Genomic DNA, 26,796 nt, shown 5'->3' on the forward strand with positions numbered 1-26,796 from the left:
AGCGTTATTCACCAAATTCAAATTTGATGATAAATATTTTTATGTTGCTGTATTAAGTGAAATAAATTGTATTATTTAAATAAATTTAAAATATAACTTTGTAAAAAATAAATAAATAAAATATGCATCGAATATATGTTGCTTGCAAGAATTTTATAATTCAAGTAATAAACACATGCATTGAAGTTTTGTAGTTTAATTATTCGTCCTTTTAAATATTACTTGTGTGTTAGATTGGTTGATTATTGCAGTATTTCTACTTGTTGCGTATGCATCTTAAGCCAAATTCTACTTTTCGTAAATTATAAAAATTTAGGGTATGTTTGTCGTTTGGATGTGCTTTTAAAATTATTGAAAACGTTTTTGGTAAAAATATTTTTGGAACCAATCCTGAGTAAAAATGTAAGTAAATTTTGGAAAAGCACTTTAAAATCCAAAAACATTTTCTCTAAACACTGTTTCAATCATTTTAAAACACATCCAAATAAACTCAAATGACCAAAAGTGCTTTTAAACAAATTAAAGCATTTCTGTATACGCTTTATTTATTGACAAAAAAAGAATACGCTTGATTTAGAAAATAAAAAAAATCGACCCAAAAATATTATTAAAATATATTTTTAAATCATAAAATTACTTTTTAAGCCGCCAACGCCAACACGTCCATTTCGCGCGGGGATCATACTGGTTACCAGAAATTAGCATCCTGCAGCTTCAAAAGTGGAACAGATCCTTCCTTCCTCCCTATTCCAGTACGCACAGAATGTGACTGACGTTCTCTCTCTCTCTCTCTCTCTCTCTCTCTCTCTCTCTTCAGACATAGAACCACCATGATACCACTCAGAAAACCACTTCCCCAACTCCCCTTCATCCCCAGTTCCAAATCTTCATCCTTCCAATCACTCGCCTCCTACTTCACTCTCACTCCAAATCCAAACCCAACAATTTCCTCACCACACCCACCTGAATCACCCACTACCCACATACCAAATCCCATACAACACCCCAAACCCACCTTCAAAATCCCACCCTTCGGTCCTATTCCACCGCCATTCACTCAAACCAGGCCTTTCTCAGCCGCAAATTCAGACCCTTCTCAGCCAATGCCGGTTGTTTCCACCGACGCTTCACCCTACGACAGTTCGCAGCCCATCGATGCCGGCTCTTCCATTCGAAAACCGATCAGTTTGTGGCCTGGAATGTACAGTTCGCCTGTCACAAATGCCCTGTGGGAAGCGAGATCGGAAATGTATGGGGATGCACTGAGTGACGCGCCTCTGCAAAGTGAATTGGTGGCAAGGACTCCGGCGCAGAGCAGGACCGGTATTCTGTACAAGTTTTCGTCTGATTATAAACTGAGAGAGCAGTACAGGAACCCCTGGAATGGGATTAGGATGGGGAAGTTGCTTGAGGATCTCGATGCTCTTGCAGGAACCATTGCATTCAAGGTACCAATTTAAGTCAATTATTTAAAATATTTGCTCAATTCTTGCTGCAAGGGAGTACGTTTTTGTTTGATTTCTTTCGGGTTTGAAATTCGGTCAATTATTTAAAAGATTTGCTCAATTCTGGCTGCAAGGGAGTACGTTTTTGTTTGATTTCTTTCGGGTTTGAAATTCGGATTGTTAGGGAAAACAAAAAGTTGATAACTTGGTTTTTGTTCTTGAATAAATTGAAGCATTAGTCCCAGAAATATTACCCAAATTTCAATTCGATCCTTGAACTGCATTATTAGATTTTGCAATTGAGAGTAAGTGTTCGTTTTTTTGTAGGTTTGGGATTGTTAAAAAAAACTGGTTAAATGGTTCCTTTAGTAAGTTGAAGCATTAGTCCGTGAACTATATCTTTACCCAAGTTTCAGTTTAGTCCTCTAACTAAATTGTTAGATTTGCAAATGCCTGAACTTTTCGAAATGTGTAGCATTGGTTGTTGAGGCTAGCTCGAATAAGCCTTCTCTGTAACGAGTTATATTTTTAGTTCGATTTGTAAATGAGTGTTGCTACTTCTTTAAAAGTGATCCTGGTGTTTCTCTTAACTTGACCAGCACTGCTGCAATGAAGATGGCACGAGAAGGCCTCTGCTATTGGTGACTGCTTCTGTTGACAAGATGGTTATGAAAAAACCTATCCTTGTCGACACGGATTTGAATATAGGCGGTGCTGTCGTATGGGTTGGGAAGTCATCCATGGAGATTCAGCTGGAAGTGACTCAATCTTTGCAGGGTACTGAAGTTTACATAACCAAATATTGTAGTTTCTTGTTGCTAAAATATATCAGATTTATTTATCATTGTGCTGACTATCGAAACTTGACTTGCAGGATCCTCATACACATCAGAGTCTGTTGCTCTTATAGCAAACTTCACATTTGTAGCCCGTGATTCTAAGTCTGGAAGATCAGCTCCGGTTAACCAGATATCGCCTGAGACTGAGAAAGAAAAATTGCTCTGGGAAGAAGCAGATAAGAGGAATAAAATGAGGAAAAAGAAGAGAGCTGAACATAAAACAGACACTGAAAACCAGGACACAGACAGAGTCAACGCCCTGTTAGCAGAAGGTCGAGTTTTCTGTGACATGCCAGCACTGGCAGACCGAGATAGCATTCTAATAAGGGATACTTGCCTCCAGAACTCCTTTATTTGCCAGCCACAGCAGAGGAACATCCATGGTCGGATCTTTGGAGGATTTTTGATGCGAAGAGCATTTGAAATTGCCTTCTCAACAACATATGCATTTGCTGGTGTAGCACCACACTTCCTGGAAGTTGATCATGTTGATTTTGTTAGACCTGTAAGTAACTGAGCCTATTACCTATCAAAATCTTATAATCCAACTTGAATGGTACTATGAGCTTTGTTTTAATTCTCTGTCTGTCTAGAGATATATCATGCTGAATAAGTATCATTTTAGGATAACACAGGATATAAATATACACATTAGTTTATGATTGAAAACATCGTACTTATTGATTGTACTATGAGCAAACATGACTGCTTGCTATTGGTTTCTTTGTTTTTCCCCTATCTGAATCGAGGAGTACGTTACTCGGTTCCCTTCTACTAATAGGAGTCCAATATGGTTGTGTATATTATACCGAATTGTAACGCAACAATTGAATGACATATTGTCTTTGGTTAATTATTAGTAAATGCTGCATCCAAAGTTAATCTGCAGTCTTGTTATTCTTTGTATGTGATCATGGCTTGGAGAACCTTTTAATCTGATATTGAGTTGTGTTCTTCCCTTGTTATACCTCATGTGGTTAGATTGCAACTTGTGAACTGCCCTTCCACATAGCAAAAGAATGATTTAGAAAATAGTATCTGGGGAACTGATACACCAAATGCCGGTCTGGTTTTGGGGGATTAAGGATATTTATTTTGCTGATGCAGGTCGATGTAGGAAACTTTCTCCGGTTGAAGTCTTGTGTTCTCTATACAGAACTTGAGAACCCAGCTGAACCTCTAATAAATGTGGAAGTCGTTGCTCATGTTACACAGCCTGAGCTTAGGTCCAGTGAGGTGAGTACCTGAGTTAGCGGTAACATTCTGAAGGCAGCTTTTTCACCAAGCCTTTCAAATGAATCTATTCCTTGTCATTTTCTCTCATCTCTGTTAAAAAATTTCTCCAGGCAGATATTGTATCTCAAATTGTGCGAAAGATGAAATGCTTTCCGTAGGAATTACAAACGGAAAATCCTTTCCCTGCTCTACTAAAGCTTCGATCTGGGAACACGTAGATATTTAAATTTCGGTTTATGTCTGCTATATGTTTGAGCAGGTATCAAACAAATTCTACTTCACATTCTCTGTCCCTCCTGAAGCCATGAAGGATGGGATCCGGATTCGGAATGTAGTTCCTGCTACGGAAGAGGAAGCACGACGGGTGATTGAACGAATGGATGCTGAGAACTCCCAGTTTGCTGCTTTGTGAACTTGGCGAGGGAAGGCAAGCATCAGTAGAAACCCTCCAGTCAAGTGATGCCATTTTTGTGTAAATTTGAGCAGAGCATCAATAATCCTTGCACACTTTGTATTTAACTATCATTTTTCAAAAATCAAATGCAAAAGATGAGAGAAATGGGAATCAAAAAATAAAAAAAAACATCCGCAGTTGGTGAGCCACACGCTTTATATATAACTAAATAAATTTACACATCAGACCAAAATATTGTGCTACAACTTATTACATCTTCTGATCTAATTTCCTCTATATATAACACAAGATGAACAATTCCAAAATCCTGTGTGTATTATATATAAGTACAAGGAAGGGTGCTTAACCTAAACCGGTAATCAATCCATCAAATGCTCCAGCCAGCGTAAAATCAAGCACTATGTCGAAGCACGGTTTCATCATCCGAGGAACCATAATGCTGCTTTGCACCGAGCCCTGGAAAAAACGGTGGAAAGGTTGCATTTGGAACCCTGGGGAATTGACGGGCTGACCCAACTATAGTTCTTTCATTAACTTTTCCGACTACCTTGCACGCCTGATCTAGAATAGAAAGAAAATCTCTCACCACCGTGAAAATTCGGAAGGGATGAGCTTCTTCCCTAACTGAGTTCCCATGGAAATATTCTGTTAAGTCCTTTACCATAGAGAATGCAACTTTCTCTTGAGCTTGAATCCTTACAATTTCTTCCCCTGCCTTGTTCAAGAACCCGCTCATGGACTCGAAGAACTTTTTGCTACTCTCCTTCGATGCACTGCCTTCGATCAATTTCACGACTTCTGCTATTTTCGTAATTCCAGCAGCAATTTTTGCAACTTCATTGCTAAGTACATCTGAATCCATCGTAGCAGCCTTCTTTACACTGGTGAGCTCCCCACTCAATCCTGAAACAACTTGCAGGCCAAGCTTCCTAAACTCAACATCGTCCCGGAAGGAAGTTTGTTGGCTTTTCTCAGCTATTTGATTCTGATTCATGCCGGCGAGACAAGAACCTTCAGCTCTGATGATTTCCTGCACAACAAAATGTAAGAGAGTAGTTTTCCCATCTGTTCCCTTGACATCTACAAGCTTGAGAAGTGTGTCTAGCTTGAAGGCATGGGCATCGCCACGGTTAGTGCCAACATTCATCCGGTTCCCAGTTTTGAGCACCGCTTCAAGAAGCTTCAGGAACATTTTGCTGTTCCTTAATTCTTCGCAAGCTGCCTGTATTAAGGAGTTATATCAGAAATAGCTAGTAATATTTATGCAGAATAACTCGGGCAAAGTTGAGAAGCATATGTAAATATGAATGGCAAGGAAAACTACATCACTTTCGTATAGGCCTATGAAATTGACATTACTTAAGATGACTGAAAGAGTTCAGTAACATGTACTACAATTAATACAATAATTCACATGATAAAATTAGACAGAGAACTCATTTTTTGCAATCATATAAACATGTTTACTGAACTCTCTTAGTTTTCTGTACACAGTCAGCTTCTACGATATGGTAAACAGAGATATTGAATACAGCAGATGGGCCAATCATGCTTTTGAGCAGCACAATGCCCACAGTTGTAACAATCACCAAGTTCTTAAAACCATGTTAATCAGATTTCAAGAACAAGATGACGAAAATAAATCCACATCCTGAACAGCGTACAACACGAGATAGAATTAAATGGCTAGGATTAGCACTAATAGTTAAATTGATTGGACCATAATGAAAATCAAAAAAGGATTAACTGGAACTGGAAGTGGAAATTGACCAAGAGAAGATGAACAGAACCAAACACGACATAAACTGAACTTAGTTCAAAATCAGTTCCTTTGTACAAAATTTTTAAAATAAAAGAGGGAAGGCACCCAAAAAATAATACTTTTTAACTGTTCAACTTTTTAACTGTTCAACTTTTTGATTTGTATAAAGATCATGAGGCATGACCTCAAGCCTTTCTATCCATCATCAACGACAGGAGGGTTTGAATTTAAACATATAGATGCTCATTAGCTACCTCCAACAAGATATTTGAGGATGAGAACGAATCAACAAAATAGATATTATTGCACTGTCGAATGATAAGTAAAAAGAGACTACAAGATTTACCTCCACAGTCTCGAAAGACCTTCTCAGATAATCTACTTCTGAATCAAAATTGGCAATGTAGAGCATTGCATCCACCCTCTTAAACGCGAAAGGTATATCGAGCACCGCCTTCAGAAATTTCTCAGCTGGGCCAAGCTTAAACGGTGATTCATCTTTGAACTCTCTTAGTTTCCGTTCTTCCTCTTTGGTTGGAGCCATCTTTAATAGACTTTCGAGAAGTTCTGTCCCAAGTCCATCTGAATTACCTGCTTGCAAAATTTACAAAAGTTCATATAAATGCAAACAAATTTAATCAAACTTCATTTCGGAACTTGCATTGCGATGTGCAACATCACTAATTAAAGATGAACAATGTTAAAATTGGACAAAATGCAATAAGCAAGAATTGAATATCACTACTTACCTTCCAAAAGCGCTTCGCAGACTTCATCAATGGTAACATTAAGCGCCCTCAACAAAATTGCAATGTTCTGAGACTTCTTCGGATCAAGCACGCGGTTCTCCTGATTCACAGAAGAAAGAATCTGTCGCCGGACATTGTCATTCGGTGTCAAAGTCGAATTGTTTACCATAAACAATGTCTCAATCATCTCCTCATTCAACCTGCAACAAAAAAAACACAAAATTCACTAAAAGGCAAATGCAACAAAAAGCTAAAGGATCCGACTTTTAGCTCCGGAAATTGACAGAAAAGAAACGGCCAAGCGTTTGTTCTTGTCTTACTGAAAAGAGCTGGATTTCAAGTGATCCCACACCATGGCGCGGTCTGAGCTGGCCCTAACTTTATCCCAATGTAAAGGTTTCAGCTTTGGCTTTGTTGGAGTCTCCTCATTCTTTTCCACCATCTCATTGCTCTCTGAACTTTCACCCGCCAAAATGGGTCCCGAATTCTGAGGCACAGCCGGCCGTGAAGGAGTGATAAGAACCGGTGGCCCTGTGTTGTGACTTGGACCCGCTGGGGCTTCCCAAAACCTCGGTGGTGGCAGTGGCGGAGGCGGAGGCGGAGGGGGAAGTCTTATCGGAAAAAAACTCTTATTTCTCTCTGGAGAGTGGTTCTTCAGCCCGATATGGTCAGAATTTCTTGAGGACGACGAAGAGAAGCATGGGGACGATGATACTGGTATCGGAGGAGGCCGCGACGGAGCTGAGAAATTGATTACTAAGTCCGGCGACTTCGATTTCAAGCTTCTGGGGCTCAAATTCAACGCCGGCGAGACCGTGTGAGACCAAGAACTTGCTGGGGAAGCAGATTTCGAACATGGGTATGACGCAGTTCTCGAATTGAAGCTTCTACTTCCGAAGTTTACGCCATCGACGGCCTTAAACACTCTGTCAGGGCTTGTTATTCTTCCGCTACCATGTTTGGGACTCGCGGAAGACCCTCTGGGAGAAAAGAACTCCTCTTCATCGTCATCGGAACCCAGCTGGGAATTCTTGAAGCTCCGTCTGAAATTGTGCTTGGGAAGTGGCGGAAGCGGCTTCAGCTCCGGCGAGCCCAGTCTCTGATACGGCGGCGAGGCAGTGTGGCTCGACACCCCGAACGCCAAGCTCGCATTGCTCGTGTTCGCGACGTTTTCCTGGTCGGTTCCTCGTCGGGGACTAACTAAGGTTCCGAGGTAGAGGAGCTCTCTGCTGGTATTGGGCGTACTACTACGATGATTGTGAACCGCGTCGGAGGAGGCGGTGTTTGGCGGGAACAGACGGAGACTGTCGTTTATGGAGGCCTTATCGTCGGGTATGGTAGCGTTAGGCTGCCGGCGTCGACGGTAGTACAGAAATGCGGCGGCGGAGGCGATGATGATGAAGGCAGTGACAGAAACAGAGATGGCGATGGCAATGACGTGGCGGTGGGAAGAGGAGGACGAGGAGTTTTTGGGAAAGAGGATAGAGGAAATGTTGGCGGGGAAGGAGGTGAGGGTAGTAGGGGAGGGAGGGGGCGGTGGGGAGTGAGAGGAGGAGGAGGGAAAGAAAGGTTTTAGGGGAGGGGTTGAGGAGGAGGAAGAGAATGGTAGTTTAGGAATTTGGGTTGGGTGGGATTGGGGAGAGAAGGATGGCGGTTGGGTTGGAGGGGAAGACTCTAAGGGGAAAAGGGGCTGGTGGAGGAGGTGGCGGTAACAAGTGGCGGTGGTGGTGAAGCAGAGCAACGTGAGCAAGAGGATCATCAACAGATTGATAGGTGGCATTGTGGTGGTTGGAGTTCAAAAGCGTCTTTATTTGCAGTGCTTTGTTGTAGGAAAAGAACGTCTTGTAGCTCAGAGAGAGAGAGAGAGAGAGTAAGAGAGGGGAAAAGAGTCTACATGATCATGGTGATGGGCCTGATGGCGATGGCGGTGGCGGTTGTGAGTAGAAGAAACAAAAGAGAACATGGTATTTTGCAGATTTCAGGCCATTACAGTGACCTACCACTCCTTTCAGTTTTCACCTATGGAGAGAGAGAGAGAGGGAGAGACGAGAAGGTGAAGACGAGAGATTTTTCAATGTACCGTCACACAATATGGTACATTACGTATCATTATATAAAAGGTAAAGATAAGAGATTTTTCAATATGATTGTCACACAGGATGGTACAATACGTGTTGTTATATAAATAGTAGAATATATGTGTTATGAGCCTGTAAACTCAAGAGAAAAAAGGTAAAGACAAGAGATTTTTTAATGTGACCGTCACACAGGATGGTACAATACATGTTGTTATATAAATAGTAGAATATATGTGTTAAAAAGTTAATAACTTAAAAAATAAAATTTTTCATCACTTACGTAAAAATACATGATGTACCACCTTTATTCCCATCACAATTAAAAATTTCTCAGGAAAAACGATATCTTGCATTGGGAAGATTTTTAAGTATGATGGGTACACGGAATACAAAATAGTACATCATATGTTATTATATAAATGATAAGATATGTGTGTTAAAAAATTAATAACTTAAATTATAAAAAAAATTATCATTTTTATTAAAAAACATAATGTATTACTTGTGTTTCCGTGATAATGTAAAATTTCTCCTTTGCAGTGTGGAGCGGGCGAGAGTAGAGAGAGAAAGAGGTTAAAATTTGTGAGAGACAGGAATGCCGAGCTCTTATTGGGATTTGGAGTTTTCTCTTGGCTGTGTGAAAGATTCTTGCAATTATCACACAACTCGCTCACTGCTCTGCTGAAGATTCAGGATTCAACATTTGCATTAGCTGTTTTACACTTTGTTAGGACCGCCAGGCGAGACTTGAGAGCTTTCTTTCCGGTCAATATCAATGCCAAAATTTCGTCAAGCCTTTTCCTTTCTTATCTTTTCACATCTCAAACTTCAGGGATTTTCTATAATACATCGGATTATCTTATATCCCGCAAATTTTAACCGTTAAATCATTGTTTCAAAACCACGGAGATTTTAGTGAAGGTTACTCAACTTGAGAAAAGTGGTAAAAATTTTGAGCTTGTTCTGGCACTGTCACACTGTCGCTGATCACTGGTGACTGAGAGAAAAGGAAAGAAGGGAAAAGCCTTTTTATGAGGGGACGAGGGGATCCCACGGATCTTTAGTGCGGGGGGACGTTTGCCCACTTGGTGCCTGCCTGTGGCCCTGTAGCTGTAGGCAGCCATCGGCCTATCACCTCGCCACATGGTGACTGGTGCTGCGTAGGAGTGAGGTGAGGTGAGGCTTTTCCATTTTTGATTATTCATTAATATTTTTCTAGTGTCACAAAAACCAAATGATTAGCAAAACTTTTGTTTGTTAATCTGCGTTTGATGATAGTTTAATCAGGCATTACATTATTTAAGCTTTTTATCGAGACAAATCAAGTTAAACATCAATTGGGGTGGAGTGGGGTCGTATCTTTGTTTTAAAAGTATTTATTTATGCATTTAAAATCTTCTTTGTAAGAATAAACACAAATTCTCTTTAGATTCTTCTTTCATATAAAGTGAACCATCCAATATTATTTTGCTTATTTTGTTTATGGTAATATGGTCTAATCATCAACCTAACAATCTTTAGCAATTTTAAACAGGGAAGAGATCTGCTTCGGATCTCTCCCACCAAGTCCTCAGGATCTGACAATTCGGATCCTTGAAATTTGATTCAACAGTTACAAACAGAAATGTCCTCTCAAATATAATAATTGTAATCATTTAATTAAATTTCAAAAGTCGGATCTTCGGATCTCTAAGACTTAGTGGGAGAGATCCGGAGGGGTCTCTTCCCTTTTAAACACATATGGAGCCCCGTTGCGTTATGATCTCTAATATCTAAACTAAATTCAACTAAAAGACAGAAACAAGACTATTTAGTATTTTATTATAAAAAATGATGGGCTGTAGTTTCACAAAATTAAATTAAATTTTATTATTTTTTATTAAAGCATCATCTAATTTTAGCATATATCTAATATTAAAATTTTGAAAAAAAAAAAGATAAAAACCTCTCTTCTCACTCCCACTCCCACCTTCTCTCATTCGCTCTCTCCCTCTCTCCTTCCCCATTTTAAAAACAAAATATAAAACGTTGACACACACAAAAAAGGTGTGTAGCCAGATGATACTCAGTACTACAGTCTAATAATATTTTACTTCGTTTGGAAGTGAGAGGTCTTAAGTTCAAATCTCGAAGATGGCGAATTCAATACCAAATTAGATTTTCCATTATGTGGCTTAGCCAAACTCCCCATTCTATTAGTATAAAAATATCGATGTACTAAAAAAAATTTGTAAGCATGTGCTAGTTATATTAAAAATATCAATTTATAAGATGATAAACAAATAGTAAAGGGTGACAACTATATAGAAAATGTGAGGCCCCAAATCAAGTCAAACCAAAATTTACCATTCTGGTTTGACTGAGAATTTGCCACCCAATTTCCCTGCATGTTGTCCTCTCTTTTTTTCATGTCGGTAATGTATCATCAATAATATCCTAAAAATAAACAAAAATGCAAGGGTAAATGAAAAATGAAAAAGTTATTGGCAGCCTTCAGAATTTGGTATGGATCATAGACTACTTGTTGGGACCATCCGGTGGTGGCTTTTAGTAGCTATTTATCTTCCATTAATTTGCCTTCTTCCCGTAACGCTGCCAAATCATATATACATTGATACGAAAGTAGTTGCGGGATTTAATATATCTATAAATACAAGTATATTATGTGTGTGTGCGCGCACACACTCTTCTTGGCATTTTTTTTTTTTCAACTTTTTATATACGTTTTTATAAAGTTCACTTTATAATATATTTTAAGAATCGTATAAAAAAATCATCCAAAATTTAAAATCATATGACCATTGGATCAAATTTAGTGTTTTTTTACAAAGTCGTATTCGTTCATTTCCTTCACTGGTTTTCGATTTGTCTAATTTTTTGTGAAGATGATTTATCAATAATGTTCTAAAATATAGACCAATTGGATAATTGAAATAAATTACAAAGTGTACCCTACAAAATATGTGTAAAAAATAATGTCACAAATTTGTCCCTTGATATTTTCTACAAGTGCAAGCGGTTAACAAAAACTCAAATGTTTTTCGCTTTAAAGAATATAGATAAAGCAACAAAACTTAACTATGAGAATCTTACTTTTTAACCCAAGCAATCAATTGCTAGATATAAATTTTAAAGCCTTTTGTTTACACTTTACTAGTTTACTTAAAAAAAAATAATTAATTATTAGACTTTAAAAAAGATCGATAATTTATATTTTGAAATTGAGGGGTTTTTTTTTTTTTTTTTATATACTTATAACAAACGATATTATTTACACTAATGGGTGGGAGAGTGGGTGAAGCCTCACAATGAACTAGTAATAATATGGTTCACATTCATCTTTGTCAATAATCGAACTTAAGACCTCTTACTTGCAAGTAAAGAAAAATATCATTATATCGTAGCACTAAATGACATATTTTGAAATTGAGTTAGGTTCTTTCATGCATACACCCACTTCAAGATGCCACAAGAAAAAAAAATTAAATAAATATAAAAACAAACAATTTATGAGTGTGTGCTATATAACCCTGAAAACCCTAGCTGGGGGGGGGGGGTGGGGCTCTACTGAAACACAATTAAGAGTGTTGTTACAATAATTCATAGGTCCGTCCATCAACTTATTAATGTTGATGTATACTGTTCAAGTCATGAAGTAGTATATTATATATGATCTGAACCAATTTGTCCACATTAGGACGTACGATCTACTACACATTCAAATACGTACTCCCCATTTTTTTTTTAAGTACATTTATATATTTTACACGAGTTTGGTGAAATTATACAATGAGCAATTTAATTTGACATCGAATTCGTCATTCACGAGTTCGAACTTAAAATCTCTCACTTACAAGTGAAGATGAATATTATCAGACCGTAGTACTGAGTGACTACTCTCCACTCTTCTTTGTGAATGCAAAAATGAAATTGCAAATTCTCACGTACGACATTATTTGTATGCATGCACGCACGAACCACCGCTACATTCAAGCGTTTAAGCAGACATGCACGCTCATACGTACGCACGCGTGATAGACTATGCATGCAGGAAGAGAAAAGAGAGATAAAGGGGTCGCCATCCCTTCAATAATATATGATTAGGATGGCATGCTCATGAGACATGAGTTGTGGTTTTGAGATTGATTGAAGGCAAATAAGATAACACGTAAGCCCTAATCAATTAATTAAACTTGTCTATATATATGCTTTTAAAAAACATGAGAGAAAATGACTCCTTCCCACCACCATGCATCTTGTATAAGTTAAAACCAAGTCGCTTTCCATGCCGGATTGAAATACCACAAAACGCATTTTACGTTACGGCCAAAACTTACAGACAAACATAAGAGAGAGAGAGAGAGAGAGAGAGAGAGAGAGAGAAAACAAACGAAACAACAATGGCCACTCCCACTCCCATTCCGACGTACTACTCAATTGATTTATGGTTTTTTTTTTTTTGTTCAAATCCAATAATTTATGTTGTAACAACCAAACAACCAAACAAAATCATGATCATTCCTCCCGCGAAATTACCCTAACAACGTGAAAAAGAATATTACAAAGGTAAAGAACTTGCGTGTAACAACTCACAAATATACTACAAGTCGTGGTATAATATTATGACAGTGTTATCGTTTTCATGTAATTAAGGGCTGGTTTGGTATTGTTGTGCTTTGAAAAAAAAGCTGCTTCTGCTGTGCTGTGAGAATAAGCAGCTGTGAAATAAAGCAGCAGAGTGTTTGGTAAACTTTTTTGTAAAAGTGCTTTTGAAAAAAAAAAAAAAAGCAGTATTAGAGTGTTTGGTAAATTTTTATGTAAAACTGATGTGAAAAAAAACCGGTTTTTCAAAGCTTGGTTTTGTAGCTTCTTGTTTTTGGCTTTTTTATCCAAAATTGTGAAAAAAAGCTGAAGCTAAGTGTTTACCAAACATAAAAATAGCTTCCAACTTTTTTTATAACAACTTTTTTTAAAATCACTTCAATACCAAACGAGATCTAAATCGCTCGTCACAAAAACGTCGGCACATCGGAGATATGGCAAAAGTTTAAAGTGTAGGCTATGCCAGGCCGTACAAACTTTACAGTGAGTGGTGGCCTCTCTGAACTCGAAACGCCTCGTCCACCCCAACCCCTCTCCCCGTCTCAGTCTGATTCTCTGCCATACCCACACATAAACTGATAAAGAACTATTCTCCAGCCTGCTGCAAAACTGTACAAAACTGTATATATTAACTGTTGTTGCTACCAAATCAATCTCTTTCAATAAATGAGGAACTTTATATCGCCTTTTAAGTACGTTGATTACTCTTTATTATTAATTAGTTTTATAGTAAAATTTTAATTTTTTATGGATCAGAGCCAAAGTTAGATTGTTTCACATGTAAAGCCCGACGTCCGTACGTACTCCACGTTGTCATATTGTGTTGTACATTTATTAAGCTTGAATATTCACCACAACTAAGAGAGTATATTAAAAATGAATCTTACATTGATGAAAGAAGAAACCTTACATAAGTTTATAAATAAGTTAAATTACTTCTCATATTATCAATTAATGTTATAATAGAACCTCTCTCCTCCTCTCTCTCTCTCTCTCTCTCTCCTCCTCTACAAGATATTTCATAGTGTAATGGATTTCTATTTTAGCATTTCTCTAGTCATGTATAGGAATGGACAAAATATCCATGGGTTTGGGTAACCGCGGTTACTCGTCCATTTAAAGTTTACGATTATGGTTATGGATAACCGTTTAGACGAACAAACGGTTATGAGTATAATTGTTTATCCATGAAATTTAAATGAACGATTATGGGTATTACCCTCAGGTAAAAAGGCTATCAATTGGTTATGGGTATTACCCGAGATTATAGTGAATATTCATTTACCCATTTAATTTAATATATGTAAAATTTAAACAAAAAAAATTATAGACTATTGGATTGGTTATACCCATGTAATTTAACATCGAAGTTCTTTATGAAATTGAGGTTCCACCATAAAACTAATTGGCAATATGAGGAGTTGCCCAATATCATATAAGCACATAGCAAACATTGTCCCTCACCAATGTGGGACAACTCTCAACACGCCCCCGCATGTATGGCAGATTTTCAAGCCTACACATGGACAACAACTAGATGATGTGGAGTGCGTGTGGCCGTTAGACTTCACACGTGGACAACCTTGCTCTAATACCATGATGAAATTAAGGTTTCACCATAAAATCAATTGACAATATGGAGAGTAACCCAATATCATATAAGCACATAGAAAACTTTGTCCCTTATCAATTTGGGACAACTCTCAACAGTTATGTGGTTGAATTCGTATCTGATAGGTTTTTTTTTTTTTTTTTTCCCGTGTTTATATGTTTCTAAGGCTGGAAGAAGTTTGATGCTTTGTGTTGTCTGGTATATTACCTGGCAATGTACTGAAAAAAATACTTTATGCAATATTGAATGATGAATGTATTTGTCATTTTACTAGCATGGTGGTATCCACCAGATAAACTTCTGTAGAATGGATCGATGGTTGAGTTACAGTAAGTAATTTCGGGATTCCTGAAATTTTGGTTTGAGATCTCTTTTGAAATTAAAGACTTGCTTGGGTGTAGCAGAAAAATATCATTTGTAAACTATTATTTCAATTATTGGAATTGTATGAGAACTTAAATGATTAAAATAGGGAAATGCATGCTAAAATGTACATATAATGATGTTTAATTGTTAGAAAACGAAAATTATGACAAATTTTTATTTTGTAATTTTCAAGTTGTTAAAAAAAAAAACATGTAGACAGATGAAAAAAGAGGTAAATGAGTGAAAAAAAAGGATAAACGGATAAATGGTTATGGTTAAATGGGTAAACGGTTATGGTTAAATGGGTACACGTTTTTGGGTATGGTTAATCATTTATAAACAGTTATGGGTACGGGTATAACTGTTTATACAATTATCCAACATATTAACAGTTATGCGGGTATGAACATAAATAATTATTAGTAAATAACTACGATTATCAGCCCACCATAACCGTTGCTCATACCTAGTCACGTATAGTTGCATGTTACAATCTCTCGAAATTTCTATCATGTCTTGTGTAATCTTACAATAAATAACACAAGTTTCCTGACAACAACCTATTTTTATATTTCATTTTTTTTTTCAATCTTTTTATATTTTTTTCTTTATTGGTTTTTAAGTTTTTAAATTTTGTTTAAATCCACATGACACAATTCGATTGGTTTTCTAGTCCCACGTTTGTGTCATATTATCACTAACGAAACTGACCAGCACGGAAAAAATTGACAAAACATAAAAGACGAAATTGACTAATTCAAACAAAAAGGACTAAAATGACGCATTTGCAAAACATAAAAGATAATGGGTGATAAAAATCCCACAAAACAAAGTGCCAATACATATTGAGCAAGTGAGCAATTATCTGCTACTTTTCTAGCTTAATACGAATTGAGTATGATTAATTATTATTATTAATACATTAACTAATATTTGATTGTTAGAAGTAATGTTATTCTTATCACAAATTTATACCACATTTCTTTATCATTTTTGTTGGCAGATGAGTTGAACAAGTTACATCATTTTATTTCAATATTTTTATTAATTAAAACACTTAAATAATCTTAGATGGCAGAAGAAAACTCCTCGTGTACCGCAATCATCATTTAATTAACAATCTTTTTATTAATTATTGATTAACATTTTAAAATTAAATATTAATTAATTTAGATAATGTAACTGTCCATATCAAATACCATCTAAAATGGTATATAATTATGATACAAAAATATAATAAGAATGACATTATTGTTTGATTAGCTTAATCGATACAACTTTTTATTGGATAAACCAGACGCACAAAAGGCATGTTTGTACAGTGGACTAGTACTAGTGTGTACAACTTGGAAAACTGGCCCACAAGTACATGTATTCAATCATTTTTTAGAAATATTTTAAAGGGTGAAAAACTCTTTACTACCCTCATGTTTTGTGATTTTTAAAATTTAGTACATAAATTTTTTTTTTGTCCCAGAGTTATACCTAAAGTGTAAATTTTGGAACAATCTCATATATCCGTTTGTTAAGTCTCCTGTTAACTGTGACGTGTAAATTTTGAAACAATCTCATATATCCGTTTGTTAAAAATTTTAAAAAATAAACTATTAAAATAATTAATTAAATAAAAGTTTAAAAAACAAAAAATCCCTATATCCCCTTTGTCTTCCCCATCCCGACTCCCCTCCAATCTCCCTCTGCACCTCTGCACATCCATCATTCCCCCTCATTCAAACTCAAACTCTGAAACACAAAATCCATGGAAGATTGGAGATTCTTGCGTTTTTTCTCCCTTTCCCTCTGCATAGCCTAGTCCTCCCCTTCACTTGGTCCCACCTCCCTTATGCGCCGCCCATGCGTCTCCGACCTTCTCGACTACACAACAAACTTCGCCTGGTGCTCCTCCAAAAACCGCATCCAATCCAAACCCCCTATCCCAACGCCCCGCCTCAAAGACCACAGCTCCGACACCCCCTACCACCCTCTCGACCCCCTCACCATCCAAGAACTCGATGCCGTCCACACCATCCTCAACTCCCACGCGCTCCATTCCGTTGAGCTCCAGGAACCCGACAAGTCCCTCATCCTCGGATGGAAGCACGACGACCCTCTATTCCACAAAAAGGCCTGTACCGTTGCACATGTGACAGCAAGTCACTCGGGGTGGGGAAGACAAGGGGGATCTGGAGAAGGATGGATGTGCAGAGGTGCAGAGGGATCTGGGGATTTGGGGAGTGAGAGAGAGAGTGGAGAATGAGGGTGAAAGCGTGTGAGAACCTGTATTTTATATTGGTGAAACCCTATGTTTAAGTTATTATTTATTTTATTAGACTCGAGGCTAAGTTTTGGAATATTTTTCTTAGTTAAGCCCTAGAACCGTTCTTATGCTTAGTCATAAGTTTATAAGGTGGACGTGTGAAGCTTACCATGCGGCCTTATCTCCTATCATTTTTAAGGTGCTTGTAAGCACCATGTTGGGTTGGACGTGTAGCTCCACAATTCAAGTCTTGCATGTAGTTGACACATCTTATTGCCACCATTTAATCATTAGCTTAATCACCTAGTTAGGTGTCCTCTCCTCATGTTATAATTCCATGCCAATTGACTATTGAAGGTTATGTGATGACAAATAAAGCCTATAGCTAACGTGGAATGATTGGTGGAAAGTGATTTGTAGCTTAGGTGTTATCATTCGGTGTTGTTAAGGTGCTTAGTAAGCACTTTAGGGTGATGACTATTGAATGCTATGTGATGACAAATGAAGCCTATAGCTAACATGGAATGGTGGAAGCAAGTGGGGTGGTTTGTAGAGAAAATTATAAACCAATGAGAACAAATTGGTTGCCGCCTTAGTTATGGTATAAATAGGAGCAATGCTCCATCTTTGCTCTTTTCCTGGGGACATGTAATACATACCCTATGTAAAAAGTGTGTATAACTGATAAAGGAGATAAGCAAAAGAAGTACTCGTGGAGTAAGAAGTAAGGATTTGAGGTAGGGAAATTTGGGGAATTAACTGATTGTCTTCGTTACTTGTATTTCGTGAAAATTGTTATGTGAACTTGAGATATTCAACTATTGACTTAAATGTGATTTGTTATGTGGTATATTATACACTGGCATGATCATCATCATTTGTCAACGAAGTAAAGGAGTTACGTATGTTGTGGGAAGATGTGGAATTTAGCTTTTGTGTAGTTGAGTCTGTTCATTGCGAAACCAATTCCAGGCGAGCCCAATGTGCACAGTAGAATAGGATATCGATGGGAATTGTCGATGTGGGTGATTTGGGCTAGAGATCAATGAATCAGATAAGATGACTAGCAAAAGGGGTTATGAACTTGGGTTAGTTAATGGGGGTTATTCTATGTATTAGAGCACTCGGGACCACAGTGGTAAAATGCATGGTATGGGACATGCAGGTCTGGTTGCTTCAATATATAGATTAACAGGTTGGGTAGAAAAGAATTTTTGTTCTCGCATTACATTACTCATAAAACATTCATAACATTAATAATATTAATCACTTGAGGCCTTGGGCCCCTACTGAGCTTTTAGCTTACCCCTTATTAGTTGTGTTACAGGAGATGAGACAAGAATCTAGTGACTAACTTGGAAGAAATAGACTGCTTATAAATAGTTTTAAACTTTTTAAGGAGTTGTTGTCGCTTTCTTTTATGTGTAATGACTATTTAAATTATTTTGTTTAATGAAACGTTTTAGTTCAACCTAGTTACCTGTTATTACCTTTAAGTTACTCTTTTTATTCATGCCTGGAAATTTTTTATTTTTTTTAATTTAGGGCGTGATAGAGCGGATGTGCAGAGGTGCAGAGATGCAGAGGGAGAAGGGAAGGGGATCGGGGTGGGGAAGACAAAGGGGACTTGGGATTTTTTTAAAAAAACTTTTGTTTAATTAATTATTTTAATTTTTTTTAATGACACGTGGCGTCCAGTCATTGTCTACGTGGACGCCACATCATCAGTTAACGGAATACTTAACAGCTAGATTAACGGATGTATGAGACTGTGCCAAAATTAACACTTTAGGTATGACTCTGGAACGAAAAAAACTTCATGTGCTAAATGTTGAAAACCATGAAACATGAGGGTAGTAAACAGAGTTTAACCTTATTTTAAAACATTATCACGTGATATTATTATTTAACTTAAATTATAATACATGTATTTATTTTATATAAATATCTTCAAAAGTGAGATACATCGACTTATGGCTAAATCATAAAATGGTACATCATGTAACAACTGTTCCAAAAAGCGGGAACACATAAAATAACATGCAATTAGCTTACCTTCATTACTTAGTTTTTTTTTTTTTTTTTTTTGAACAAATGATATTATGTACATCAAGGAGGTGGGGGAGTAGGCTGAGCCTCATAATTAACTAGCAAAAATAAAATTCTAATTCGTTTTTAGAGAGGATCCGACCTAAGATCCGCTAGACCATAATTCAAAATGACGCCTTCATTATTTAGTTATAAACTTATGATTTTGCTTTGTTTGTTGGGTGCTAGTCTAATACTTATGGATTCCAGAGCCCAAAGGCCCAAATCCAGTACGAAGCCCAAAATTACCTCCATGCTAGCAGACAGCCCATCAATTCGATGATGAGTCATCCGTTATTGTGTGTGTTGCTTGTATTATACTGACTTCTGCTCCTACCAATCAATATGCAACACGTCATCTAAATCTCTCAAGGTTTCGCCCCATACCGTCGTTGTTTCTCTGACAAATCTGCTGGCTCTTCCTGACAACCTCACCTTCTAATTGTATCACCAAATTCATACGACGAGGAGCAATAACCCCCCTCTCGCTTCGAAAATCCCAAACCCAACCTCCTCGCTTCTCCTTGCTGCTCCTCAATTCTCTCGATTTCAGTACATGGGTTGTCCTCCGCTGATACTCTAGTCGTATCTTTGCCTCCTCCTAGGTTTCTGTCTTGTTCTTTTCGATTGATTGATTGTCTCATCTGGGTCTCTTTCGAAATGGGTAAAAATCAAGCTTACAAGGCTATGCAGAGATCCAGGCTCGGCTCCAGCTCTGCCGGCCCCGATGAGGTCGAAGACGGCATGGTTTGTACCCTTCCATACCACCTCACCAATTTCAATTTTCTCCCCCATTTCTTCAATTCTAGTATTTCTTTGCATTCGAATTGAGTTGCTTGCATTAAATTTTCTGAGTGAACTGCGTACTGTGCAATTGGATGTGTGATTTCTATGGAAACTTTGTTGAAAGATTCAATCTTGGTTTTTGGTGGGTGTGTTGTAATTATTTACTGTTTACTGAACTTGTGGTTATAGACTTATAGTATCTGATTCTCTAGGATTATGTGATGTTCGTTAAAAGGAATTGTTTGTGTCGAATCTCGTGTGAATTGTTGACTTGACAACTTAAAACATAAGAACGCTGATTATTTGGCTCTTGAAATCGCTACCATCTTCTTGTAAATTTAAATGCTTTCTTTATGAAGTACAATTCAAGGTATATGGAATTGGGTTAGAGCATTATTTTTACCTTCTAGTTTGTTTGTGATGTGGTTAGCATTGGTTCATAGGTGTTAAAATGTATGTTGATTAACAACAAGCTTTTAGAGATAGAGGGTGTCTATAGCATCCTAGGGTGAACGGAATTTAATGGTTTTTTCCCGTCGTTTTGAGTACTCTCAATTGATGGGACTAGTGTGCCCAATCATGCAGTTTGTGGAGTACCTCTATAGGAATTATGATAATGATTAATTTATCTCAAGAATTATCGTCATTTAAAATTCTGTAGCTAGCCATTTATAAAGCCTATGACCACCGAAAGAATTATCGTCAGACAGAGCATGTTTCTAATTCCCATTCCACATCACCATATTCTTATATTACTTCTATGGGTATATATGCAAAATGAAATGTGTGTCAATTTGAAGTAGGGTACCATATTAACTTATAATTTAATTGTTGAATCCTTTTTTCCACTAGGTGTCAGTTTATAAGGGTGGTTGTGTGGTTCAATACAAGAAATTTTATTTTATAAATAACGATAGATGTTACCTCCAAACGAGTTACAAAATTATTAACTCAATAGTTTCTAAGCCAATTTAATATTTGGCGGAGAACATAATTACTGCGGATATTAATTTTAGTCATGGTAGATTTCGTAGTTTGCTTAGCATTTGGTGAAATTGACACATGGTCCATCTTCCTATTAGAGAATTGACTCGATAATCCAATATAATACTTGTATCCTGGATGTTTTATTTTCCTGTACTTTCACTGATGAGGACTGTCGCAGGTGGATGGTTCATTTCATTCACCAGAGTGGCATGCTGCTCGTTTGGCTAGCCTCAAAACTTCTCATACAATTACCTGGGAGGAGTATAAACAGAAGCAAAAGGTACTTTCTTCTTTCTTTCTGCTGATGGACTTTCCTTACCTATTTTTGCTGCTGTTTTCCCTATGTATAGTTCATACAGAATTCTGTACCTGTTAAAAGAGCTTAAAAAAGGGCACCCTTTTGATATTGTGTGTTGTAGAAGGAACATGTTAAATGAGTTTGTGGTTATGCCTGATAGTTAGAAAGGTACATGATCCGATGCATTTAGGTTTGGAAGACTGAAAGAAGAGGATGTTCTCGTTGATGTTAGCCTGCAGTCCTAACTACTTAGGACTAACATTTCGCATTTAGAAATATTTGGGTTCAGCTAATTGAACTGATATTTGCTCGAATATTTTTATCTTCCTACCGTGTCATAAAATGGTAGTATTGTCTACTTGCTACATTCATTTTTTTTCAAAGCTTTCTGCATCTGTAGCCTTATGCAATACATGCAAATTTTCAGTCAGTCTTAATGTATTGATGTACTAGGAAGATGAAATTAGAAAGGGCGAACTGGAGAAGGATACTGATAGAATGATGAGAGAATACAGAGCTCAACTGGATGCCGAAAGGGCTCGCAAGCTTGCCAATGGAAGAAACCACTCTAGTAGTAAGTCCGATCGCAAAAAAGGTGGGTATCCTGGACATGGAATGTAAACACAAACCATTACTTGTTTCTACTAGTCTCTTTTCTGAAGGTGAATATGTGTCCTTGCAGATAAGAAGGACAAAGATTTAAAGAAACGCAGCAGCAGCAGCAGGAAGAGAAAGGTGCCCACCGCCTACAAATTTTTTTGTAGTGGTGCGTGTGTGTTATGTGTTTAATCGGTTTAATATTTTCCTCACTGCACTTTGTAGCATTCAAGAAGGAGATCTTCAGAGTCTAGCACCTCGAGCTCATCCTCAGATTCTTCCAGTAGTGAAGACGAAGACCGAGAATCAAGACGATCCAAGTCCAGGTCCAAGAGAACAAAGAAGGAAAAGAAGTACAGGTCAAAGACCAAACACTCGAGCAGTGACGATGACGAGGCTGATGGTCCCGTGCCACTTTCAAGATTCTTCGGGAATGCGAAGACCTAATGGGATTATACGAGCTCCTTGTAGTATCTTCCTACAATAGGAAGATTAGTTTGAGATGAGTTTGTTCTTCATTGTTTTGCCTACATGATATATTTGGTTGCCTTGGCAGTTAGCTCTGATGAGGTTACTTTCTTTGGTAAAGTTTCGCTTTATTCATCTCATTCGGTGTTGATCAATTGTACGAAAACAATTCATGTAACTCTTTCTATTAGAAGAATTGACGCGAGCTAAAATTGAGGCATTTTTAAACTCTCATTCGGGTAAGTAAACGTCGGCTTCTGGCATTCCGGCTTCGTCCTGCACAGACTGAAGTGCAATCCATGTCGAAGGGAATGCCAGCACAGATTACAGATTTACGGTCGGAAATGGAAAAGAAGAACGCAGGCGCATGAATACGATCAAATGTAACAACAGACATCGGAGATCTTTATCGATTCTCAAGCTTTCTGTTCAAGGAAAATTTAATTCCTCAGCAGTATGCTCAATTCAATAATTAGATAAACAGAATCAAACTAGCCGATACAAACATCGCTGTCATTGTTCCAGATGATCAATAATTCGAATCTAGAACCTTCCACTTTCGGATGGAACATATTTACATGAAAAATCAATCCCGAACACCGTACAGATGGAACCTAGAGACCACACAATTGAAAATCCACGTGAATTAAATAGCAAACTCCTCACTGTAGCAGATACTCGGGGTTAAATGCAAGTGCCTCTCGGTAGATCAGCTCTTTCATCTGTTCCTCAGTGAGTGCATGCTGCTCAAAGTCGAAGCTGAAGGGAGTCATGCAAACAGGCTCATCACTGATGTCATGGAGAGATGTTAAATAGGGGTGAGCTAGGGCATCTTCAACTGCAATGTAGGGAGAACGGACGTAGTCAGAACAGTAAAACTAAATTAAATGTAACAGAGGTTCTACATAAGGTTCAAAATGTGATGATTACGATGTTCAGTGTTTGAGAACAAGGAAGAGCTTCAAAATTTCAGATGAAAACATACTATAAGTTTTTAGAAGGTAAAACGGCTGATTTCCACGGATGACCGCATGAAGGGGGCGGACCACTGCCAAAGCATATTATCTTGAGGTTATCTTACCCACACAACTAATCACCTAAAGGCAGTGGAAAGCTGGCATCCTTTGTGTAAGAAAGCGGGTGATGGCTACAATTCTATTATCTGATGGGGAGTTCCGCAGAAAGGAGAATAATGAGGACTGTAGAGTTTTCCACATGCTTGATGGGTGGATTTGGTTGTAATTTGGAGATAGAAACTTTCATCACCCTCAAATGAACTCCTAGACATAAATTTTTCAATTTCAAATGATATACGAAAACAGATATTTTCTAAAATTCCTTCTCTTTTGTGATCTCATTGTTTGAACATGTAAACGTATTCAGTTAATATAGTCCAACAACATGTCTGCATTAAGCAAGCTAAAATAATCAAGATAACAGTACTCGATTTTAATACACATGAAGATGACAAACTAAATGGGATACAAATTATTCCGAGTCAATAAAACACATGAGAAGTAGAGAAACTGTGACTATTTTTTTAATCGGATTTGTGATCATTTTAGTAAAGGCAACTTACCAGTAATTCTCTGAGTAGGATCAAATGTCAACATCTTTTGAACAAGATCAATTGCTGAAGGATGGACGTGAGGAAACTTCTCGGTAAATGACTGTCGACGGTAGAAAGGAAGCTGCCGAATGTATCTCTTAGCATTTTCGTTTAGAAATTGCAGCTCAGCCTCTGATGGGGTGCCAATCAGCTGCAAGGATTTCTGATGATTAACCACACTGATTCATAGATATCTACACTACAAATGTACAATTTTAGAAACGTGAAGATTCTAAATTCCAATTCCGAACTCATCATGAAATGGTCTCAAATGTGACACATGTTGGGCTTATTATCACGTCAAGTGTAACTATGGCATGGAGGAGCTAATAATGCTATTCAAGGACCCTGTACTGTGACAAAACAGTTACAATAATAAGGACGACAATGATACTTTCTTGTCCATCATATGATCCTCGGTTTGCAGAAACAAATGATTTATGACCAATAAACATAATTAAGCTACCTCCAATAGCAGACGAAGCTGATGCACGTGATCTCTGCCAGGAAATAATGGCTTCCGATCCATCAATTCCATAAAAATACAACCTACTGACCATACATCAATAGCTGCAGTGTAATCTGAAGAGTTTAACAATAGCTCTGGGGCACGGTACCATCTTGTAACAACATACTCAGTCATAAAATCAGTCTCAGAGGTGACTCGAGCTAGTCCAAAATCACATATTTTCAAGTCACAATTGGCATTTAATAGAAGATTGCTAGGTTTTAAGTCCCTGTGCAGAACATTTGCAGAGTGTATGTATTTCAATCCTCGGAGGATCTGATATAAGAAATACTGCACGCACAAAAAAATGAGTAAAAACAGTACTTGTTAGATCTTGAGTGAAATACAACAACGACAAAGCCTTATCCCACTAAGTGGAGTCGAGTGAAATAATAAAAAAATAAAAATATTATGAATTTAGAAGCAGGAGACTCTTAAGTTTAACATACAAAATGTAATGGAAGAAACGAATGGGAGGGGAGAGATACAGTTCATCTTATTTCATAACTTGCTAATTAGGTGCTAAAAGAGCCATACGTCATCTAAGTTGCATACAATGCACAGCTTTGATGGAGCATAATATAAATATAAGGAAGTCTAATAAGAAGTACATAAAACTAGTCTTGAAACCTTCTCCATGGAAAACAAACGGCGTAGCTGAAAATGAGAAAAGCTTGAATGTTTATTTTCAAGGTTGCTCAAGAATTCTTATTACAAAGCAAACTTTCCTCTTGGTCAGTTTCATCCAATAATTTTTTATCTTTATCAATGAGAACAACTAGAGGAACGATCTGTTTCACAACAACTGTCCAAATGGTCGAGAAAAACACGCTGATGCGGCAAAGAACTTGTCTTTACAGACTTTTAACCCGAAAAGGCACAAATTATCAATTTCACATAGAATGCTAACACACTGGTGTCAAGATTGACGTTAGTTTCAAGTAAGAACTCGTCTTTAGTTTCAAACAAAATATCGAAAATGCTAGCATTTAGTAGAGAAGGGGCAGAACCTGACAGTGCTCCTCGGAGAGTGCTTGATTGGATCGAATGATTTGGTGGAGGTCAGTGTCCATGAGCTCATATGCAATGTAAACATCATTGAAGGAGTTCCTCTGCGGTGGAGGGACTATATCCCGAATCGCAACAACATTCTCATGATCCATATGCCGCAGCAGTTTGATCTCCCTCAGCGTCCTCTTCGCATCGATCCTGTTGTCGAATGCATTCGCAATCTTCTTTATTGCAACGTGCTCGTTCGTCTCCGAATTCAAAGAAGAGCTATTTGTTTTGCAATTTCTCACGATTAATCAATCATTCAATCCGATTTAATTTTCCCCAAATGATGAATCTTTTGCGTTTTCTTTTCACAAATAGAGGAAATTTGAAACAAACAAAAATGAAGAGATGGAAGAGAGAGAGAGAGAGAGAGAGAGAGAGAGAGAGAGAGAGAGGAGATACAGACCAAACGATGCCGTATGCGCCTTTACCGATGGGCATGATGGGGGGCTTGTACTTGGCGGTGACCTCGAAGACGTTGCCGAAGATGTTGTACTGAATGAATCGGCCGCCGTGGCTGAGCGTGGTCGGAATGCTCTCCACTCCCCCCATGGCCTGATGCGGCGGTGGCGGATGTTGCTGTGGGTGGTTGGGGTCCGGATGCGACGGTGGCGCCGCCTCCGACATCACAGTGTCCGCCGATTGAGCTGCGGGCCCTCCTCCCTCCATTTGTGAATCGATTCTCTTTCTCTGCTTTATGTTTTGTCTTTTGTCGTTGGGTTGGTTGTAGTAAATGGCAGTTCAGAAGCTCAGGCTCCGAGCCCTAATTAGTAAACAAGAAGAGAGGAAGCGGAGAGAGAAGAGTTACCCCTTACGTATTTGTACGTAAGCGTATGTGTATGGTTGATGACTGTAGAGAGAGAAAGAGGAGAGAGAAAGAGGAGAGAGGGATCATGGTATAATTGTAAAAGAATAGTTTCATGGGAACTTGACTCGTGGAATTAAGTGGTTATTGTTGGTTATGTGTGTCGTGCGTCTTCCGTTGGCTTCGCTATGTTTTCTACCCATTTTGTCATACATATCACATCTAACCAAATC

The 26,796-nt window shown here is 37.8% G+C and overlaps 4 protein-coding genes across 4 annotated transcripts; 2 read left to right on the plus strand and 2 right to left on the minus strand.

Annotated features, from left to right (window-relative positions):
* Positions 1–783: 783 nt before the first annotated feature.
* LOC137718557 (acyl-coenzyme A thioesterase 2, chloroplastic-like) lies at positions 784–3,967 on the plus strand. Its single transcript, XM_068458113.1, has 5 exons — positions 784–1,448; positions 2,045–2,222; positions 2,320–2,789; positions 3,392–3,520; positions 3,780–3,967. Exons 1-5 carry the CDS (start codon positions 831–833, stop codon positions 3,930–3,932), a joined length of 1,548 nt encoding a protein of 515 aa, XP_068314214.1. The 5' UTR covers positions 784–830; the 3' UTR covers positions 3,933–3,967.
* A 143-nt stretch (positions 3,968–4,110) lies between these two features.
* LOC137735309 (formin-like protein 1) lies at positions 4,111–8,597 on the minus strand. The gene is made up of 4 exons (XM_068474726.1): positions 6,767–8,597; positions 6,447–6,646; positions 6,044–6,288; positions 4,111–5,157 (listed from the first exon to the last, which is right to left on the minus strand). The coding sequence occupies exons 1-4, from the start codon at positions 8,224–8,226 to the stop codon at positions 4,327–4,329; spliced, it is 2,736 nt and encodes a 911-aa protein (XP_068330827.1). The 5' UTR covers positions 8,227–8,597; the 3' UTR covers positions 4,111–4,326.
* An 11,276-nt stretch (positions 8,598–19,873) lies between these two features.
* Positions 19,874–22,803, plus strand: LOC137732097 (uncharacterized). Its single transcript, XM_068471392.1, has 5 exons — positions 19,874–20,196; positions 21,401–21,502; positions 21,974–22,115; positions 22,203–22,255; positions 22,343–22,803. The coding sequence occupies exons 1-5, from the start codon at positions 20,110–20,112 to the stop codon at positions 22,562–22,564; spliced, it is 606 nt and encodes a 201-aa protein (XP_068327493.1). The 5' UTR covers positions 19,874–20,109; the 3' UTR covers positions 22,565–22,803.
* A 237-nt stretch (positions 22,804–23,040) lies between these two features.
* LOC137732086 (mitogen-activated protein kinase homolog MMK1-like) lies at positions 23,041–26,632 on the minus strand. The gene is made up of 5 exons (XM_068471384.1): positions 26,165–26,632; positions 25,713–25,980; positions 24,661–24,993; positions 24,165–24,345; positions 23,041–23,423 (listed from the first exon to the last, which is right to left on the minus strand). Exons 1-5 carry the CDS (start codon positions 26,425–26,427, stop codon positions 23,248–23,250), a joined length of 1,221 nt encoding a protein of 406 aa, XP_068327485.1. The 5' UTR covers positions 26,428–26,632; the 3' UTR covers positions 23,041–23,247.
* Positions 26,633–26,796: the final 164 nt, after the last annotated feature.

Source organism: Pyrus communis, chromosome 1 (genome assembly GCF_963583255.1).
Source record: "Pyrus communis chromosome 1, drPyrComm1.1, whole genome shotgun sequence".
Lineage (NCBI taxonomy): Eukaryota > Viridiplantae > Streptophyta > Magnoliopsida > Rosales > Rosaceae > Pyrus > Pyrus communis.

Excerpts from the sequence above, each read along its gene's own strand:
- LOC137718557 (XM_068458113.1), top strand. The coding sequence starts at position 831 with ATGATACCACTCAGAAAACCACTTCCCCAACTCCCCTTCATCCCCAGT. Across the intron at positions 1,449-2,044 it reads CAGGAACCATTGCATTCAAG|CACTGCTGCAATGAAGATGG; the intron begins GTACCAATTTAA and ends TAACTTGACCAG. Across the intron at positions 2,790-3,391 it reads ATGTTGATTTTGTTAGACCT|GTCGATGTAGGAAACTTTCT; the intron begins GTAAGTAACTGA and ends TTGCTGATGCAG.
- LOC137735309 (XM_068474726.1), bottom strand. The coding sequence starts at position 8,226 with ATGCCACCTATCAATCTGTTGATGATCCTCTTGCTCACGTTGCTCTGC. Across the intron at positions 6,647-6,766 it reads TTGAAATCCAGCTCTTTTCA|GTTGAATGAGGAGATGATTG; the intron begins GTAAGACAAGAA and ends TTTTTGTTGCAG. Across the intron at positions 6,289-6,446 it reads CTGCGAAGCGCTTTTGGAAG|GTAATTCAGATGGACTTGGG; the intron begins GTAAGTAGTGAT and ends TTTTGCAAGCAG.
- LOC137732097 (XM_068471392.1), top strand. The coding sequence starts at position 20,110 with ATGGGTAAAAATCAAGCTTACAAGGCTATGCAGAGATCCAGGCTCGGC. Across the intron at positions 20,197-21,400 it reads ATGAGGTCGAAGACGGCATG|GTGGATGGTTCATTTCATTC; the intron begins GTTTGTACCCTT and ends GGACTGTCGCAG. Across the intron at positions 22,116-22,202 it reads TAAGTCCGATCGCAAAAAAG|ATAAGAAGGACAAAGATTTA; the intron begins GTGGGTATCCTG and ends GTGTCCTTGCAG.
- LOC137732086 (XM_068471384.1), bottom strand. The coding sequence starts at position 26,427 with ATGGAGGGAGGAGGGCCCGCAGCTCAATCGGCGGACACTGTGATGTCG. Across the intron at positions 24,994-25,712 it reads TCTCCGAGGAGCACTGTCAG|TATTTCTTATATCAGATCCT; the intron begins GTTCTGCCCCTT and ends TTGTGCGTGCAG. Across the intron at positions 23,424-24,164 it reads TCCTACTCAGAGAATTACTG|TTGAAGATGCCCTAGCTCAC; the intron begins GTAAGTTGCCTT and ends CCTACATTGCAG.